This window comes from Salmo salar, chromosome 20, assembly GCF_965601325.2.
Source record: "Salmo salar chromosome 20, fSalSal1, whole genome shotgun sequence".
In the NCBI taxonomy this organism is placed as follows: domain Eukaryota; kingdom Metazoa; phylum Chordata; class Actinopteri; order Salmoniformes; family Salmonidae; genus Salmo; species Salmo salar.
In genome coordinates, this window is record NC_138310.1 from 60054984 (window position 1) to 60073956 (window position 18973).

The window sequence follows — 18973 nt, forward strand, 5'->3', positions numbered from 1 at the left end:
AACGAGTGTATATCTGAGGAGAAAGAGGGGGAGGGGGAGGGAGAGAGAGAGAGAGGGAGAGAGCGAAAGAGAGAGGGGGGAAAGAGAAGGGAGAGATAAGGACTGTTAGCCTTCTGAGCTATAGTTAATGCAATTGGTGATCTACCAAACCACATGTTACAGTTACTGTTCCTGATGTTACTGTGTCTGTGTCCCAGTCAGGTGCACTGAGCTGCTAAATCACCGTGGCCACAGTGGTGCCATGGCAGTATCCCTGTCTGAGACACCACTTCAGTTTGGCTGAGGGGTCTTTTCGGTCCAATCAGAGAACAGACTTCTCTAGGGGATTTCTCTGGCCGCCCATGATCGTCTCACACACACACAATGCTGAGTCTGTTGGCGAGGACCAGCACGAGGAGAGTGTTACTTTATTTACCCTGTCTGGAGCCAGGGGGCTGAGTGTATGTGTGTGTGTGTGTGTGTGTGTGTGTGTGTGTGTGTGTGTGTGTGTGTGTGTGTGTGTGTGTGTGGCGCATGTCTTACTGATTTAGTGTGTTCTGGTCGGGGAGCGACAACAGGAGGGGGCGTGGCCTCATCTTCATCCTCGTCCTCGGATACGGTTGCTATGGCGGGCGTCTCTGACACAGCCTTGGAGCTCTGAGGAGGACGTGACATCACTTTCAGTTAGTTTGCTTTCTTTTCCTATTATTAATAATCCCTCTCCTTCTCCCCCTTTCTTCTCCCTAACTTTCTCCCTCCCCTTCTCCCTCTCTCCTCCTGACTGACTGTGACAGCAGGACAGCCAGACAGATAGAGAGCGTGAATGAAAGGAGTAAAATATGCTGACTCACAGACAGTGCAGAAACAGGGAGAGAAGGAGAAGTAAAGAGAGAGGGAGAGAGAAATAGAGCCAGGGAACAGTCTGTCAATCGTCACACCTCTCCTCTCCATTTCTTCCTCTGCTTTCTCTTCCACCATCTCATATCCTCTCATTCTCTCTGTTTATCCCCTGTTTTTCTCTATCCCTCCTCTCCTATTCGCCATTCTTCATCTATGGCAGATGCCCTAAACACACATTGATAGTTGAGTAAACAAAGATGTACGTCTCAAAATGCACCCTATTCCCTATATAGTGCACTACTTTTGACCGTGGCTCATAGGGCTCTCTGGTCAGAATTGTGGCTATGGGCCCCGATCAAAAGTTGTGCACTATATATGGAAAAGGGTACCATTTGGGACTAAAGCAGAGATGTGTCAGGAGACTTACAGAAGTGTTGGAACAGCTGTAGTTGTCTGAACTCTTGTCTGTGGAGGAGAAGGAAAACAGGAAGGAGAAGAAAGACAATATGAAGAGATCAAGTTCTGATAGTGAGTTGTGAATGTGTGTGTGTTTACATGTAAATGTGTGTGCATTTGTGTTTATGTGTGTATGTATACGTGCTAGTGTGTGTGAGCATGCGTGTCTGTGTGTGTGTACCTGTAAAACTCATGTACTTCTGGCTGTTGTTGGTCTCCTTGGAGTCGTAGAACTTGAGAACGTCAAGGACAGCCTGAGGATTCTTCTTCTGTTCCAGCTTAGTGATGTTAGAGGTCTGGAGCAACCGAGCCCATTGCTCCGGCATGCCCTACACACACGCACGCACGCACGCACACACACACACACACACGCACACACGCACACACGCACACACGCACACACGCACACACGCACACACGCACACACACACACACACACACACGCACACGCACACGCACACAGTAACAAGAGAGAGATGTCTGCAGTGGTCAGAGAACTGGGTCATATCTCCATCCTACAGTATCATCCCCCTCTCTGCCTTGCTCTTTCCTCCTCTGCCTTGCTCTCCCTCTACTCACTTGCTCCATTCCCCCTATTACAGACAGACAGGGAGGGAGAAATAGGCATTGAGGGAGAAAGAGGGATTGAGGGAGAAAGAGGCATTGAGGGAGAAAGAGAGATGGAGGGAGAAAGAGGGATGGAGGGCGAAAGAGGGATGGAGGGCGAAAGAGGGATGGAGGGCGAAAGAGGGATGGAGGGCGAAAGAGGGATGGAGGGCGAAAGAGGGATTGAGGGAGAAAGAGGGATTGAGAGAGGATGCGTCTGAAATGGCTCCATATTCCCTATACAGAGCACACGTATTGACAAGGGCCCATAGGACTCTAGTCAAAAGTAGTGCACTATATAGGTATTAGCGCGCCATTTGGGATGCAGCCAGATAGAGATTAGGAGTAAGTGGAGGTATTGTGCTGTATCTAGTTAGCCTGTTTTCTTCAGTCCAAATCTAAAGTCATTCCTGCTCTAACTCAGTTACCAGCCTACTGTCCAGAAAACAGATCCTCCTACTCAGGCCTTGGTTGATCAGCTGAATCATAGTTACACACCCTACTAGATACAGACCATAGATCTAGAGAAAATAGACCCTTCCAGATACAGACCCTAGATCTAGAGTACATAGACAGACCCTAGTAGAGCATAGATGTAGAGCACATAGACAAACTCACTGTGAACTCTCCAGTGACCGCATCGAAGCCCACGTGGATGGTGTGTTCAAAATCAGAAGGCAGAGAGATCTCCGGACGCTCCTTCTTCTTGTTGGCTGAGAGAGAGAAGGGGGTGAGAGAGAGGAGAGAGAAAGAGATAACATGAGAGAAAGAGAGAGAGGGAGCATATTGATAGAGGCAGCAGCAGAGTCTCTTGAGAGACCATCCCCCCTGAGGCTCATGGGAAGACTAACCATGCAAGCTACCGCAAGGGATCCTGGGGGATTTGGATGTCTGTCATATTCCCCCCGGTTACCTCCCTTGGTTATACAGTTGCACACGCATGCACAGTTGAACACATAGTCGCATGTTCACGTGTCACACACACAACTCACTCTTGTCTCCTCCTCCTGTCAGGATGGACATGATGGAGCGATCTTTCTTCTTCCTGTCCTCTGGGTTGGGGGGAAGGGGCTTGGAGCCATGGGGGGCAGGATCTTTGCTGCAGGAGCCAATCAGAGTGCTGGTGTTCCTCATGGGCGGGGCTGGGGGCTTGTCCTCGACATCCCCATTGTCAGACATCTTCACCAATCACACGCCGGCTGCTGCTGGAACAACCAATAAACATGAGGTCACAGAACATTACCAGGCTATCAACTAACATGACGTTAGTCAATCAACTGACAGAACATTTATCCTATCAGCTAACAGGACAACACCAGTCCACTTACCTGTCAGCTGACAGAATATTAGTACTCTAGCCAATTAGCTGACAGACATTATTCCACTAGCCCATCAGCTGAGAGAGCATTAATCGACTAGCCTATCAGCTAATGAGAGAGCATTAATAGACTAGCCTATCAGCTAACAGGACACAACTAGGAGGACTACCAGTCTATAGTTGACTAGCTGGCACTCTGTTTCATCTGCAAACACACAAATAATTTACAGGCCAGTTTCCCGGATACGGAGTGTGTGTGTCTACACGCTGCAAACACCAACCACTGAGTCACAATCCAGGAAGAGAAAGACACACACATTAGCCTGCTGCCTCTACTCACACACTTATTCTCAGAGCCATTGGACTGAGAGAAAGGAACAAGCTCATAACTAGTTGTACCACAAAAATCTAAACGGCACACACACAGATTCTCACACACACTGACAAACACACACGGAGTCATTCACACAGGGGATGTAAGCTAACCTGCTATAGTGAATGCCCTGGTGGACAGTCTACCAACAGGAACAACTATCTAGGTCAGACACACACACAGTTCTACAGAGTTCATGTCCTGAGAAGAGCTGAACAAGAAAAACGTCGAAAAAGGACTAATTCAAAGTAGAAAGTTGGAGCACTAAACAAAAAAAGCAGAGATTGATTTATTTCAGCTCACTTTAATCCACTGTACAGGAGGCAAACAGAGTTCATGTCATCTCAATGCCGGAATGAATCATAAAGTCCACAGGGTAAAAAATGGTACATTTACATCAACTGATGACTAAACATCTGACGCACTGACCTCATCATATCTCAGGGTTAGTGTCACAGCTTGAAATGTCTCCCTTCATGTCGCTGAATTGCTAGCTTTTCGGTGGTGTTGCTGCCTAAGCCGTTGTCAAGCGGGCGGTCTCTCGTTTGCGAACCACTTGTAGGAGCCAAGTAAGGAGACTGGGCCTGCCTACAAGCATTTCGCTACATCTGCTAAATACAGTTGAAGTCGGAATGTTTACATACACTTAGGTTGGAGTCATTAAAACTCGTTTTTCAACCACTCCACAAATGTCTTGTTAACAAACTATAGTTTTGGCAAGTCGGTTAGGACATCTACTTTGTTCATGACACAAGTAACTTTTCCATCAATTGTTTACAGACAGATTATGTCACTTATAATTCATTGTATCACGATTCCAGTGGGTCAGAAGTTTACATAAGCTGAGTTGACTGTGCCTTTAAACAGCTTGGAACATTCCATAAAATGATGTCATGGCTTAAGAAGCTTCTGATAGGCTAATTGACATCATTTGAGTCAATTGGAGCTGTACCAGTGGATGTATTTAAATGCCTACCTTCAAACTCAGTTCCTCTTTGCTTGACATCATGGAAAAAACTAAAGAAATCAGCCAAGACCGCAGAAATAAATATTGTAGACCTCCACAAGTCTGGTTCATCCTTGGGAGCAATTTCCAAATGCCTGAAGGTACCATGTTCATCTGTACAAACAATAGTATGCAAGTATAAACACCATGGGACCACGCAGCCGTCATACCGCTCAGGAAGGAGACGCGTTCTGTCTCCTAGAGATTAATGTACTTTGGTGCGAAAAGTGCAAACCAGTCCCAGAACAACAAAGTCAACCGATTAATCGGAATGGCCGGTTAATTAGGGCCGATTTCAAGTTTTCATAACAATCGGAAATCTGTATTTTTGGATGCCGATTTGGCGTTTTTTTTAATTCATTAATTCATTAACACCTTTATTTAACTAGGCAAGTCAGTTAAGAACACATTCTTATTGTCAATGACGGCCTAGGAACGGTGGGTTAACTGACTTGGGGGCAGAACGACAGATTTTTACCTTGTCAGCTCGGGGATTCAATCTTGCAACCTTATGGTTAACTAGTCCAACGCTCTAACCACCTGCTTTACATTGCACTCCACGAGGAGCCTGCCTGTTACGCGAATGCAGTAAGAAGCCAAGGTAAGTTGCTAGTTAGCATTAAACTTATCTTATAAAAAACAATCAATCAATCATAATCACTAGTTAAATACACATGGTTGATGACATTGCTAGTTTATCTAGCCTGTCCTGCGTTGCATATAATCGCTTAGGTACACGTTGCTCCATCGTGTACCTAACCATAAACATCAATGCCTTTCTTAAAATCAATACACAAGTATATATTTTTTAATATTGCCTGCTAACATGAATTTATTTTAACTAGGGAAAATGTGTCACTTCTCTTGCAACAGAGTCAGGGTATATACAGCAGTTTGGGCTGCCTGGCTCGTTCCGAACTGTGAAGATTATTTCTTCCTAACAAAGACAGCCGACTTCGCCAAACGGGGGATGATTTAACAAAAGCGCATTTGCGAAAAAAGCACAATCGTTGCACGACTGTACCTAACCATAAACATCAATGCCTTTCTTAAAATCAATACACAGAAGTATATATTTTTAAACCTGAATATTTCGCTACACGACATCCAGGTTAGCAGGCAATATTAACCAGGTGAAATTGTGTCACTTCTCTTGCGTTCATTGCACGCAGAGTCAGGGTATATGCAACAGTTTGGCCCGCCTGGCTCGTTGCGAACTAATTTGCCAGAATTTTACGTAATAATGTCATACCATTGAAGGTTGTGCAATGTAACAGCAATATTTAGACTTAGGGACGCCACCCGTTAGATAAAATACGCAACGGTTCCGTATTTCACTGAAAGGAAAATCATTTTGTTTTCGAGATGATAGTTTCCGGATTCAACCATATTAATGACCTAAGGCTCGTATTTCTGTGTGTTTATTATATTATAATTAAGTCTATGATTTGATAGAGCAGTCTGATCAGCAGGTTCGTAAGCATTCATTCAAACAGCACTTTCGTGCGTTTTGCCAGCAGCTCTTCGCTGTGCTTCAAGCATTGCGCTGTTTACGACTTCAAGCCTATTAACTCCCAAGATTAGGCTGGTGTAACCGATGTGAAATGGCTAGCTAGTTAGCGGGGTGCGCGCTAATAGCGTTTCAAACGTCACTCGCTCTGAGACTTGGAGTAGTTGTTTCCCTTGCTCTGCATGGGTAACGCTGCTTCGAGGGTGGCTGTTGTCGATGTGTTCCTGGTTCGAGCCCAGGTAGGAGCGAGGAGAGGGACGGAAGCTATACTGTTACACTGGCAATACTAAAGTGCCTATAAGAACATCCAATAGTCAAAGGTATATGAAATACAAATCGTATAGAGAGAAATAGTCCTATAATTCCTATAATAACTACAACCTAAAACTTCTTACCTGGGAATATTGAAGACTCATGTTAAAAGGAACCACCAGCTTTCATATGTTCTCATGTTCTGAGCAAGGAACTTAAATGTTAGCTTTCTTACATGGCACATATTGCACTTTTACTTTCTTCTCCAACACTTTGTTTTTGCATTATTTAAACCAAATTGAACATGTTTCATTATTTATTTGAGACTAAATTGATTTTATTGATGTATTATATTAAGTTAAAATAAGTGTAATTGTCATTATTACAAAAAATAAAAAATATCGGCCGATTAATCGGTATCAGCTTTTTTTGGTCCTCCAATAATCGATATCGGTGTTGAAAAATCATAATCAGTCGACCTCTAGAGGAAACAGGTACAAAAGTATCTATATCCACAGTAAAACAAGTCCTATATCGACATAACCTGAAAGGCCACGCAGCAAGGAAGAAGCCATTGCTCCAAAACCGCCATAAGAAAGCCAGACTACGGTTTGCAACTGCATATGGGGACAAAGATCATACTATTTGGAGAAAAGTCCTCTGGTCTGATGAAACAAAAATAGAACTGCTTGGCCATAATGACCATCGTTATGTTTGGAGGAAAAAGGGGGACGCTTGCAAGCTGAAGAACACCATCCCAACCGTGAAGCACAGGGTGGCAGCATCATGTTGTGGGGGTGTTTTGCTGCAGGAGGGACTGGTGCACTCCACAAAATAGATGGCATCATGAGGGATGAAAATTGTGGATATATTGAAGCAACATCTCAAGTCATCAGTCAGGAAGTTAAAGCTTGGTCGCAAATGGGTCTTCCAAATGGATAATGACCCCAAGCATACTTCCAAAGTTGTGGCAAAATGGCTTAAGGACAACAAAGTCAAGGTATTGGAGTGGCCATCACAAAGCCCTGACCTCAATCCTATAGAGAATTTGTGGACAGAACTGTTAAAGCATGTGCGAGCAAGGAGGCCTACAAACCTGACTCCGTTACACCAGCTCTGTCAGGAGGAATGGGCCAAAATTCACCCAACTTATTGTGGAAGCTTGTGGAAGGCTATCCGAAATGTTTGACCCAAGTTAAACAATTTAAGGCAATGCTACCAAATACTAATTGAGTGTATGTAAACTTCTGACCCACTGGGAATGTGATGAAATAAATAAAAGCTGAAATAAATCATTCTCTCTACTATTATTCTGACATTTCACATTCTTAAAATAAAGTACTGATCGTAACTGACCTAAGATAGGGAATTTTTACTAGGATTAAATGTCAGGAATTGTGAAAAACTGAGTTTAAATGTATTTGGCTAAGGTGTGTGTAAACTTCCAACTTCAACTGTATGTGTATGTGACCAATCAAATTAGATTTTGACAGTGAAGGAAGCTAGTGGGGCGGCAGGTAGCCTAGTGGTTAAAGCGTTGGGCCAGTAACCCGAAAGTTTGCTGGTTCGAATCCCCGAGCTGACAGTGTAAAAATATGACGTTCTTCCCTGAGCAAGGCAGTTAACCCACTGTTCTCCGGTAGGCCGTCATTGTGAATAAGAATTTGTTCTTAACTGACTTGCCTAATTAAATAAAGGTTAAATAAAAATAAATAGTGTACTTCTAAGCAGACACAGTGATGGCTGTGTTACATTAGCAGTGGCTAGGTTCTGTCTGGCCTTACCTCAGTCTGTCTGTCAGGCTGGAACTGATCTTGGCTTCAGCTTCTGTCTCCTCAGGCCTCAGTGTTCCTCTAACTACAACAGCTAGTCTAAGTCCAAATACCATGCAGTGTGTGAGTGTGTGAGAGAGGGTAGGTGTGTGTGTATAGGAGGTTCCGTGCTGATATGTTTGGACTTGAGGTCTTCTCTGCTGCCTTTTAGTCATCATGAGTTCACAGCCTGTGATGTCAGAATGAGTCATGGGGTAGGAGGTGGGGTTTGTGGCTCACACATGTCATGAAAGTGTGGAACTACAGAAGAATTGTCACACAAACACTAAACAGATGTATAAAACAAATGCGCACACACACACACACACACACACACACACACACACACACACACACACACACACACTCTACAATCACATACCTCTTCAATTACACAGCTCTGGTGACGAAGAGAGCAGCTGGTCACAAGGTGGATCAAACACACACTCTTCATAGGGTTCGGTAATTCTAGTGCACCTTTGTCACCTCCTCCCTTCTTTCCAACCTCCCTCCCTTCTTCAGACATCAAACACATCCTCCCCCGTCTCACCCCCCCCCCCAGCCAACACCCACCCAAATCCTACTCTGGCGAGCCGACACAAGGAAGGTCTCACATTTCAGACTCCACTGTCAGTTTACACATACAACCCTGTCATCTCACACACACACACACACACACACACACACACACACACACACACACACACACACACACACACACACAGAGCAGACGAGCTCTGGGGAAGTGACTAATAAAGGAACAACCTGAGCTACATCCCAAACGGCACCCTAATCCCTGTATAGTGCACAACTTTGACCAGGGGCATTAGGACTCTGGTCAAAACTAGTACACTATGTAGGGAATGGGGTGCCGTTTGAGGTGCATCCCTGGTGCTTTCCACTGACTGAGCTGATGCTATAGATATCAAACAGGGTTGGATTACAACCCTGTCTCACCCGTTTGATTTTTTACATTTTTGTGACCAATTTCAGAACATGCAAAACACACACACACATTTTTGTTGTCTGACAGAGAGCTACAGAGGGTTAGCCTGTTGGCGTTCCTCCCTGCTGATCAGCGGAATTAGCTAAACCTCCACAGCCAGCAAGGGAGGAGAGGAGTAGCCTCTATACACCAAGCCCAGAAGACCTCACCATCCCTGGAGAGTTGAGGAGACTGAGACCCCCTCCTGTTGGAGCTAATCAGTAGAGAGAGATCGAGCCTACACAACAGTTCCCTCATCATTTTGTGTGTGTTTGTATGTGTGAGATGAAAACAGGAAAATAAAGAACAGAAAGAGAAATTAAGGAAGCAAGAAAGATAGGGGAGAAAAAAAAGAGATACAATTGTATTTTTGTCACACCACACACACACACACACACACACACACAAGCCAGCCCCTAGGACAGAGAGAGAGACAGACTTCAAATGTATATTTTACACACACACACACACACACACACACACACACACACACACACACGGTTTCAGTCTTTCAAGTAGATGAGAGCAGACAGTTCTCGGATACATGTTGTTCTTGGTTTATTTAAATTCTCAAACAAAGTAGAACACAAAATTGTCCAAATCATCTGGAGGAAACCAGGCACCGCTCATCACTTGGCCTATACCATCCCTACGGTGAATCATGGTGGTGGCAGCATCATGCTGTGGGGATGTTTTTCAGCGACAGGGACTGGGAGACTAGTTAGGATCGAGGGAAAGATGAACGGAGCAAAGTACAGAGAGATCCTTGATGAAAACCTGCTCCAGAGCGCTCAGGACCTCAGACTGGGACAAAGGTTCACCTTCCAATAGGACAATGACCCTAAGCACACAGCCAAGACAACGCAGGAGTGGCTTCGGGACAAGTCTCTGTATGTCCTTGATTGGCCCAGCCAGAGCCCGGACTTGAACCTGATCAAACATCTCTGGAGAGACCTGAAAATAGCTGTGTAGTGACGCTCCCCATCCAACCTGATAGAGCTTGAGAGGATCTGCAGAGAAGAATAGGAGAAACTCCACAAATACAGGTGTGTCAAGATTGTAGCGTCATACCCAAGAAGACTCAAGGATGTAATCGCTGCCAAAGGTGCTTCAACAAAGTACTGAGTAAAGAGTTAAAATACGTATGTAAATGGGATATAAATTAGCAAAAATGTATAAAAAACATTTTTCGCTTTGTCATTATGGGGCATTGTGTGTAGATTGATGAGGGGGAAAAAAACAACGATTGTGGGAAAAGTCAAGGGGTCTGAATACTTTCTGAATGCACTGTATGATTTCAATATGATTAGCTATCTTTTTTTCATTCTCCATCCTCCTGTCTTTGTTTCTTTGATATTACTTTTATTTTATGATGTGAAGCACTTTGTTTCTTGTATTTTTGTATTGAAAAGCGCTATACAAATAAATGATAAATGATCACTATAAATGACTGCATGAATAATATGTATGAGGACAGAATGCTTATTATTTGATAATAGGTAGTTTCATAAAGAAAACTTGCCATTGTTTGTCCCACTCCCAGGAGTCCCACAACAGGCCCAAGCAGATGGCAGAGAGGACACGGCCAAACACACAATTAGAGAGAGAGGGGGCCGCATAGCATAGCACCTGCTGGCTGGGGGGGGCAGAGGAGGATGGGAGGGTACTTCTTCACATGAGTGAGGAACAACCAAGCCTGAACTGGACATGCAGAGAGACAGTGAGATAGTATGAGAGAGAGAGACAGTGAGAGAGACAGAAACAGTGAGAGAGAGGTGAGTGAGAAGGTAAAGAGAAAAGGGAAGGTTGTGATGCTGCCATAGCACACTGTTCTGCCCCCCCCCCCCCGGTTGCCTGGGGTTACGGTGTTGATGGATGGACAGTGACAGGAATACTCTCACTCTATTCACACACACAATTAAATTAACCAATTCACACATACCAAAACCAGAAAGCTCATTCTCCCTCTTTCTCTTTCCCTGCCCCTCTCTCTCGCACACACACACACACACACACACACACAGTCACCTTGTCTCACTACAGGCACAGAAGACATACCTCCTGTGTGTGTGTACCAGCTTCGATGATACTGCAGTGTTCTCTCATGCCTAAGAGCATGAAATGAAGCCAAACAGAGAAAAATCACAACCACGACTGACCGACTACATCACCGTGACCGACCGACTACATCACCGTGACCGACCGACTACAATCACCGTGACCGACCGACTACGATCACCGTGACCGACCGACCGACCAACTACAATCACCGTGACCGACTACATAACCATGACCGACCGACTACAATCACGGTGACCGACCGACTACAATCACCGTGACCGACCGACTACAATCACCGTGACCGACCGACTACAATCACCGTGACCGACCGACCAACTACAATCACCGTGATAGACTACATAACCATGACCGACCGACTACAATCACCATGACCGACCGACTACAATCACCACGACCGACCGACTACATCGCCACGACCGACCGACTACAATCACCGTGACCGACTACAATCACCGTGACCGACCGACAACAATCACCACGACTGATCGACTACATCGCCACGACCGACCGACTACAATCACCGTGACCGACTACAATCACCGTGACCGACCGACTACATCGCCACGACCGACCGACTACAATCACCGTGACCGACCGACTACAATCACCGTGACCGACCGACTACAATCACCACGACCGACCGACTACAATCACCACGACCGACCGACTACATCGCCACGACCGACCGACTACAATCACCGTGACCGACTACAATCACCGTGACCGACCAACTACATCGCCACGACCGACCGACTACAATCACCGTGACCGACCGACTACATCACCACGACCGACCGACTACAATCACCGTGACCGACTACAATCACCGTGACCGACCGACTACAATCACCACGACCGACCAACTACATCGCCACGACCGACCAACTACATCACCACGACTGACCAACTATACTGAACAAAATATAAAATGCAACAATTTCAAAGATTTTACAGTTACGGGAAATCAGTCAATTTAAATAAATTCATTAGGCCCTAATCTATGGATTTCACATGACTGGGAATACAGATCTGCATCTGTTGGTCACAGATACATAAAAATAAATGGGCCTAACAAAATGGGCCTCAGGATCTCGTCCCTGTATTTCTGTGCATTCAAATTGCCATCGATAAAATGCAACTGTGTTCGTTGTCCGTAGCTTATGCCTGCCCATACCATAACAGAATGTCCCGTGGTGGAGGTGGGGTTCACAAAGTTGACATCAGCAAATCGCTCGCCCACACGACGCCATACACGCGTGTGCGGTTGTGAGGCCTGATGGATGTACTGACAATTTCTCTAAAACGATGTTGGAGGCGGCTTATGGTAGAGATATGAACAATCAATTCTCTGGCAACAGCGCTGGTGGATATTCCTGCAGTTAGCATGCCAATTGCACGCTCGAGACATCTGTGACATTGTGTTGTGTGACAAAACTACATATCTTAGAGTGACCTTATATTGTCCCCAGCTGCTTCTTGATATGCTACACCTGTCAGGTGGATGAATTATCTTGACAAAGGGGAAATCCTCACTAACAAGGATGTAAACAAATTTGTCAACAAAATATGAGAGAAATAATCTTGTTGTGCATCTGGAATATTTCTGGGATCTTCTATTTCAGTTCATAAAATATGGGACCAACACGTTTTGTTTTTATATTTTTGTTCAGTGTACATCACCATGACGACCAACTAAATCACCATCATCATGATCGACCAACTAGATCATCATGACGACCAACTACATCACCATGACGACCAACTACATCACCGTGACCAAACCGGACTAACACATATTGTCCTAACAGTTATTGATTATTCCTTCAATAACTAAGTGGGTGGAAAGAGGGTGAGGGATGGATGGAAGCAGAGAAAAAAGAAACGAAGAGGTGATTGTCAAATATATTTATTGATTTTGTTCTTTCTTTCACTGGACGACAAAGTGCATTCAATCCCATGATGCTTTCTAGCCCGGCACTGTGAGTGGCCTGTCCTCCTAATAACTCTAAGTGAGCTTAATGTCAGCTTAAGAGAAACACACACGCACCAGCCAGTGTTGATAAATCAGTGTGCATTGGAGTCTTAAAAATGTCAACCTGAGGAGGCTTTTAGATGCACTTTAACATACACCCTGGCTGTGTGTGTGTGTGTGTTGAGGAACTGATGATGACAACAGTCAAGATTCGTAGTGTGCTCATAGGGCGTATCCTAGTGCATGTGATCAAATGTATTACTAGCCTTCCCTACCGGTCATCAATGCACTGTGTGTGTGTGTGTCTCTCTCTCTCTCTCTCCGGGTCTCCCTGGGTGCCTAGAGATGATATCACAGGAATCTAGTCGCCAGCAGATTCTTAGGGTGGGGTGCACCCAACATTCTACTGCGGCTCCCCCTTCTCCTCTCCTCCTTGACACTCCATCACCATGACATCATCATGAGTTCCACCAGTCGATTGTTTAAATCACAAAGAAGAAAAAGATCCATCTTCTTTCTCTTTCTTTCCGTCTCCCTTTGCACTGCTCTTTTCATCTGCTGTCCATTCGTTTAACCGTGCCTAGAGAGACGCTCACACTGACGAGTTCTCCTTTGCCTCTGAATGTGTGTGTGTGTGTGTGTGTGTGTGTGTGTGTGTGTGTGTGTGTGTGTGTGTGAGGAGGGAAGGGGGTGAGATGGATATAGGAGTAGAAAGCAAGGGAGCGAAGCAGAGAGAATGAGAAGTCCTGAGGAATACTCGGCGCTCCATTATTCACAAGAACCTGTTTGAAGCGGATCCCTCTTTTTTAAATCAAATCACATTGTATTGGTCACATACACATATTTAGCAGATGTTATTGCAGGTGTAGCGAAATGCTTGTGTTCCTAGCTCCAACAGTGCTATAGTATCTAAAACAATTCACATCAATATACACAAATCTAAAAGTAAAATAATGGAATTAAGAAATAGATAAATATTAGATCGAGCAATGGCATGGACTAAAATACTTTAAAATAGAATACAGTAAATACACATGTGATGAGTAAAGCAGTATGTAAACATTATTAAAAGTGACTAGTGTTCCATTATTAAAGTGGCCAGTGATTCCAAGTCTATGTATATAGGGCAGCAGCCTCTAAGGTGCAGGGTTGCGTAACTGGGAGGAAGCCGGCTAGTGATGGCTATTTAACAGTCTGATGGACTTGAGATAAACAGCTTCTTTCAGTTTCTCGGTCCCAGCTTTGATGCACCTGTACTGACCTCACCTTCTGGGTGATAGCGGGGTGAGCAGGCCGTGGCTCGAGTGGTTGATGTCCTTGATGATCTTTTTGGCCTTCCTGTGACATCGGGTGCTGTAGGTGTCTAGGAGGGCAGGTAGTTTGCCCCTGGTGATGCGTTGGGCAGACCGTACCATCCTCTGAAAAGCCCTGCGGTTGCATGGCGGTGCAGTTGCCGTACCAGGCTGTGATAGATCGACAGGATAATCTCAATTGTGCATCTGTAAAAGTTTGAGGGTTTTAGATGACAAGCCACATTTCTTCAGCCTCCTGAGGTTGAAGAGGCGCTGTTGCTCCTTCTTCACCACACGGTCTGTGTGGGTGGACCATTTCAGATCGTCAGTGATGTGTACGCTGATCAACTTGATGCTTTCCACCTTCTCCACTGCGGTCACGTCGATGTGGATAGGTGCGTGCTCCACGATCATCTATTTTTGCTGACGTTGAGTGAGAGGTTATTTTCCGCACCAATCTCCCAGGGCTCTCATCTCCTCCCTTTAGGCTGTCTCGTCATTGTTGGTAATCAGGCCTACTACTGTTGTGTCGTCTGCAAACTTGATGATTGAGTTGGAGGCATGCGTGGCCACACACTCATGGGTGAACAGGAAGTACAGGAGCGGGCTGAGCACGCACCCTTGTGGGGCCCCTGTGTTGAGGATCATCAAAGTAGAGGTGGTGTTTCCAACCTGGGGGCGGCCAGTCAGGAAATCCAGGACCCAGTTGCACAGGGCAGGGTTCAGACCCAGGGCCCCGAGTTTAATTTATGAATTTGGAGGGTACTATGGTGTTGAATGCTAAGCTATAGTCAATGAACAGCATTCTTACATACAGTTGAAGTCGGAAGTTTACATACACCTTGGCCAAATACATTTAAACTCAGTTTTTCACAATTCCTGACATTTAATCCTAGTAATAATTCCATGTCTTAGGTCAGTTACGATCACCACCTTATTTTAAGAATGTGAAATGTCAGAATAATAGTAGAGAGAATGAGTTATTTCAGCTTTTATTTCTTTCATCACATTCCCAGTGGGTCAGAAGTTCACACACACTTAATTAGTATTTGGTAGCATTGCCTTTACATTGTTTAACTTGGGTCAAACGTTTCAGGTAGCCTTCCACAACATGATACCCCCGTGCTTCAGGGTTGGGATGGTGTTCTTCCCCCTTTTTCCTCCAAACATAACAATGGTCATTATGGCCAAACAGTTCTATTTTTGTTTCATCAGACCAGAGGACATTTCTCCAAAAAGTACGATCTTTGTCCCCATGTGCAGTTGCACACCGTAATCTGGCTTTTTTATGGTGGTTTTGGAGCAGTGGCTTCTTCCTTGCTGAGTGGCCTTTCAGGTTATTTCGATATAGGACTCGTTTTACTGTGGATATAGATACTTTTGTACCCGTTTCCTCCAGCATCTTCACAAGGTCCTTTGCTGTTGTTCTGGGGTGGATTTGCATTTATCGCACCAAAGTACGTTCATCTCTAAGAGACAGAACGCGTCTCCTTCCTGAGCGGTATGACGGCTATGTGGTCCCATGGTGTTTATACTTGCATACTATTGTTTGTACAGATGAACGTGGTACCTTCAGGCGTTTGGAATGATGAACCAGACTTGTGGAGGTCTACACATTTTTTTCTGATTTCTTTTGATTTTCCCATGATGTCAAGCAAAGAGGCACTGAGTTTGAAGGTAGGCCTTGAAATAAATCCACAGGTACACCTCCAATTGACTCAAATGATGTCAATTAGCCTATCAGAAGCTTCTAATGCCATGACATCATTTTATGGAATTTTCCAAGCTGTTTAAAGGCACAGTCAACTCAGTGTATGTAAACTTCTGACCCACTGGAATTGTGATACAGTGAATTATAAGTGAAATAATCTGACTGTAAACAATTGTTGGAAAAACTACTTGTGTCATGCACAAAGTAGATATCCTAACCGACTTGCCAAAACTATAGTTTGTTAAAAGAAATTTGTGGAGTGGTTGAAAAACGAGTTTTAATGACTCCAACCTAAGTGTATGTAAACTTCCGACTTCAACTGTAGGTATTCCTCTTGTCCAGGTGGAATAGGGCAGTGTGATTGCATTGTCTGTGGATCTATTGGGGCGGTAAGCAAATTGAAGAGTGTCTTTGCCGTAAGGTAGAGGTGATATGTTCCTTAACTAGCCTCTCAAAGCACTTCATGATGAAAGAAGTGAGTGCTACAGGGCGATAGTCATTTAGTTATGTTACCTTTGCTTTCTTGGGTACAGGAACAATGGTGGACATCTTGATGCAAGTGGGGACAGCAGACTGGGATAGGGAGAGACTGAATGTGTCCGTAAACACTCCAGCCAGCTGGTCTGCGCATGCTGAGGACGCAGCTAGGGATGTCGTCTGTGCCGTCAGCCTTGCGATGGTTAACACGCTTAAATGTCTTACTCACGTCGGCCACAGAGAAGGAGAGCCCACAGTCCTTGGTAGCGGGCTGCATCGATGGCACTGTGTTATTCTCAAAGTGGGCAAAGGTGTTTAGCTTGTCCGGAGGCAAGACGGTGTCCGCAACGTGGCTGGTTTTCCCTTTGTAGTCCGTAATTGTCTGTAGACCCATACGTCTCGTGTCTGAGCCGTTGAAAATTGCGACTTTACTTAGTCTCTGTACTGACGTTTTGCCTGTTTGATTGCCTTATGGAGGGAATAACTACATTGTTTGTATGGACCATATTCCCAGTCACCTTGCCATGGTTAAATGCGGTGGTTCGTGCTTTCAGTTTTGCGCGAATGCTGCCATCTATCCACGGTTTCTGGTTTGGGTAGGATTTAATAGTCACAGTGAGTACAACATCTCCTATACATTTCCTAATGAACTCAGTCACCATATCCGTGTAGTCGTCAATGTTATTCTCATAGGCTACCCGGAACATATCCTAGTCTGCGTGATCAAAACAATCTTGAAGCATGGATTCCGATTGGACAGACCAGTGTTGAATAGACCTTAGCACGGGTATTTCCTGTTTGAGTGTCTGCCTCTAGGAAGGGAGGAGCAAAATGGAGCCATGATCAGATTTGCCGAAGGGAGGGCGGGGGAGGGCCTTGTAGGTATTTCGAAGTTGAGTAGCAGTGGTCCAATGATTTACCAGCGTGAGTATTACAGTCAACGTGTTGGTAGAACTTCGGTAGCGTTTTCCTAAAATCTGCTTTGTTAAAATCCCCAGCTACAATAAATGTGGCCACAGGATATGTGGCTTCCAGTTTGCATAAAGTCCAATGTAGTTCTTTGAGGGCCGTTGTCATATCGGCTTGTGGGGGAATATACATAGCTGTGACTATAACCAAAGAGAATTATCTTTGGAGGTAATACGGTCGGCATTTGATTGTGAGGTATTCTAGATTGGGTGAACAAAAGGACTTGAATTTCTGTATGTTATCACAATCACACCATGAGTAGTTTATCACCATTCTTCTTCCCAGAGAGTTCTTTATTCCTGTCTGCACGATGTACTGAGAACCCAGATGGCTGTATGGACGGGGACAGTATATCCCGACAGAGCCATGCTTCAGTGAAACAGAGTATGTTACAATCCCTGATGTCTCTCTGGAAGGAGATCCTCGCCCTGAGCTTGTCTACTTTATTGTCCAGAGACTTAACATTAGCGAGTAATATACTCGGAAGCGGTGGATGGAGTGCCCGTCTCCTGAGTCCACTCCGAATACCTCTCCTCTGCCGGAGGTGTTTTGGAGCAGCTTCTGGACTAAGTTCAATTGCCCTGGGGGTTACGAACAAAGGATCTAATTCGGGAAAGTCGTATTCCTGGTCGCAATGCTGGTGAGTTAACGCCACTCTGATATCCAAAAGTTATTTCCGTCTGTGTAATAACACACAAAAAAAACAAAATACTGCAAAGTTGCTTAGGAGCTATGAGCAGAGCTGCCATATCTGTCGGCACCATCTTACGCCATCTACCCTTTCTCCTTCTGTCTCTCCCTCTCCCTTCCTCGTCCTAATTATTTTTCTCTGAGAATAAAAGGGAAGTGTGTGTGTGTATGAGTGTGAGAGAGAATTAAAAGAGAGCTATGAGGAACCACTTTGACTAGTCTAAGTACCCCACACATGAACTCTCTCTCTTTCTCCCCCTCTCTGTGCTTATCCAGAGTAAACTACAGGGAAAGGGCTGGTCAGTGACCTCACCATTGAACTACTCACTCCTCATATGATAACTATTAAACACAGAGCTGGACCAGACACACACATATACTTACAGGTATGAGGGGCTCTGCCCTCCAGCTGTCTTGCCCCACCCACCAAGCCAATCACCAAGGCAACACCATAAATAATGCACATTGCAAAGCCTGCTGGGAGCCCAGAGCTGCTCCACCCCTGAGAAAACAAATGATATAACTAGATAAGTTTGTGTGTGTGTGTGTGTGTGTGTGTGTGTGTGTGTGTGTGTGTGTGTGTGTGTGTGTGTGTGTGTGTGTGAGAGAGAGAGAAAGAGAACAATAACTGTTACCTAGCCTAA

The 18973-nt window shown here is 45.0% G+C and overlaps 1 protein-coding gene across 7 annotated transcripts in view; it reads right to left on the minus strand.

Moving 5' to 3' along the window:
* pak3 (Serine/threonine-protein kinase PAK 3) overlaps nucleotides 1-18973 on the minus strand; it is a 45875-nt gene that overhangs the window by 9438 nt on the left and 17464 nt on the right. Inside the window, exons 2-8 of one of the 7 annotated variants that reach the window (XM_014162610.3) lie at nucleotides 18714-18831; nucleotides 2874-3083; nucleotides 2500-2594; nucleotides 1457-1604; nucleotides 1247-1284; nucleotides 523-636; nucleotides 1-13 (exon numbers count right to left, since the gene is read on the minus strand). The exon at nucleotides 1-13 is cut by the window's left edge and continues 192 nt beyond it. In XM_014162610.3, the coding sequence (XP_014018085.1) occupies nucleotides 1-13; nucleotides 523-636; nucleotides 1247-1284; nucleotides 1457-1604; nucleotides 2500-2594; nucleotides 2874-3060 (595 nt within the window). In that variant the 5' untranslated portion in view covers nucleotides 3061-3083; nucleotides 18714-18831. Of the gene's footprint in view, nucleotides 14-522; nucleotides 637-1246; nucleotides 1285-1456; nucleotides 1605-2499; nucleotides 2595-2873; nucleotides 3087-8124; nucleotides 8323-8533; nucleotides 8672-18713; nucleotides 18832-18973 lie in introns of those variants that run through there. The other 6 variants (XM_014162609.3, XM_045702935.2, XM_014162614.3 and 3 more) reach the window with 6 other exon arrangements.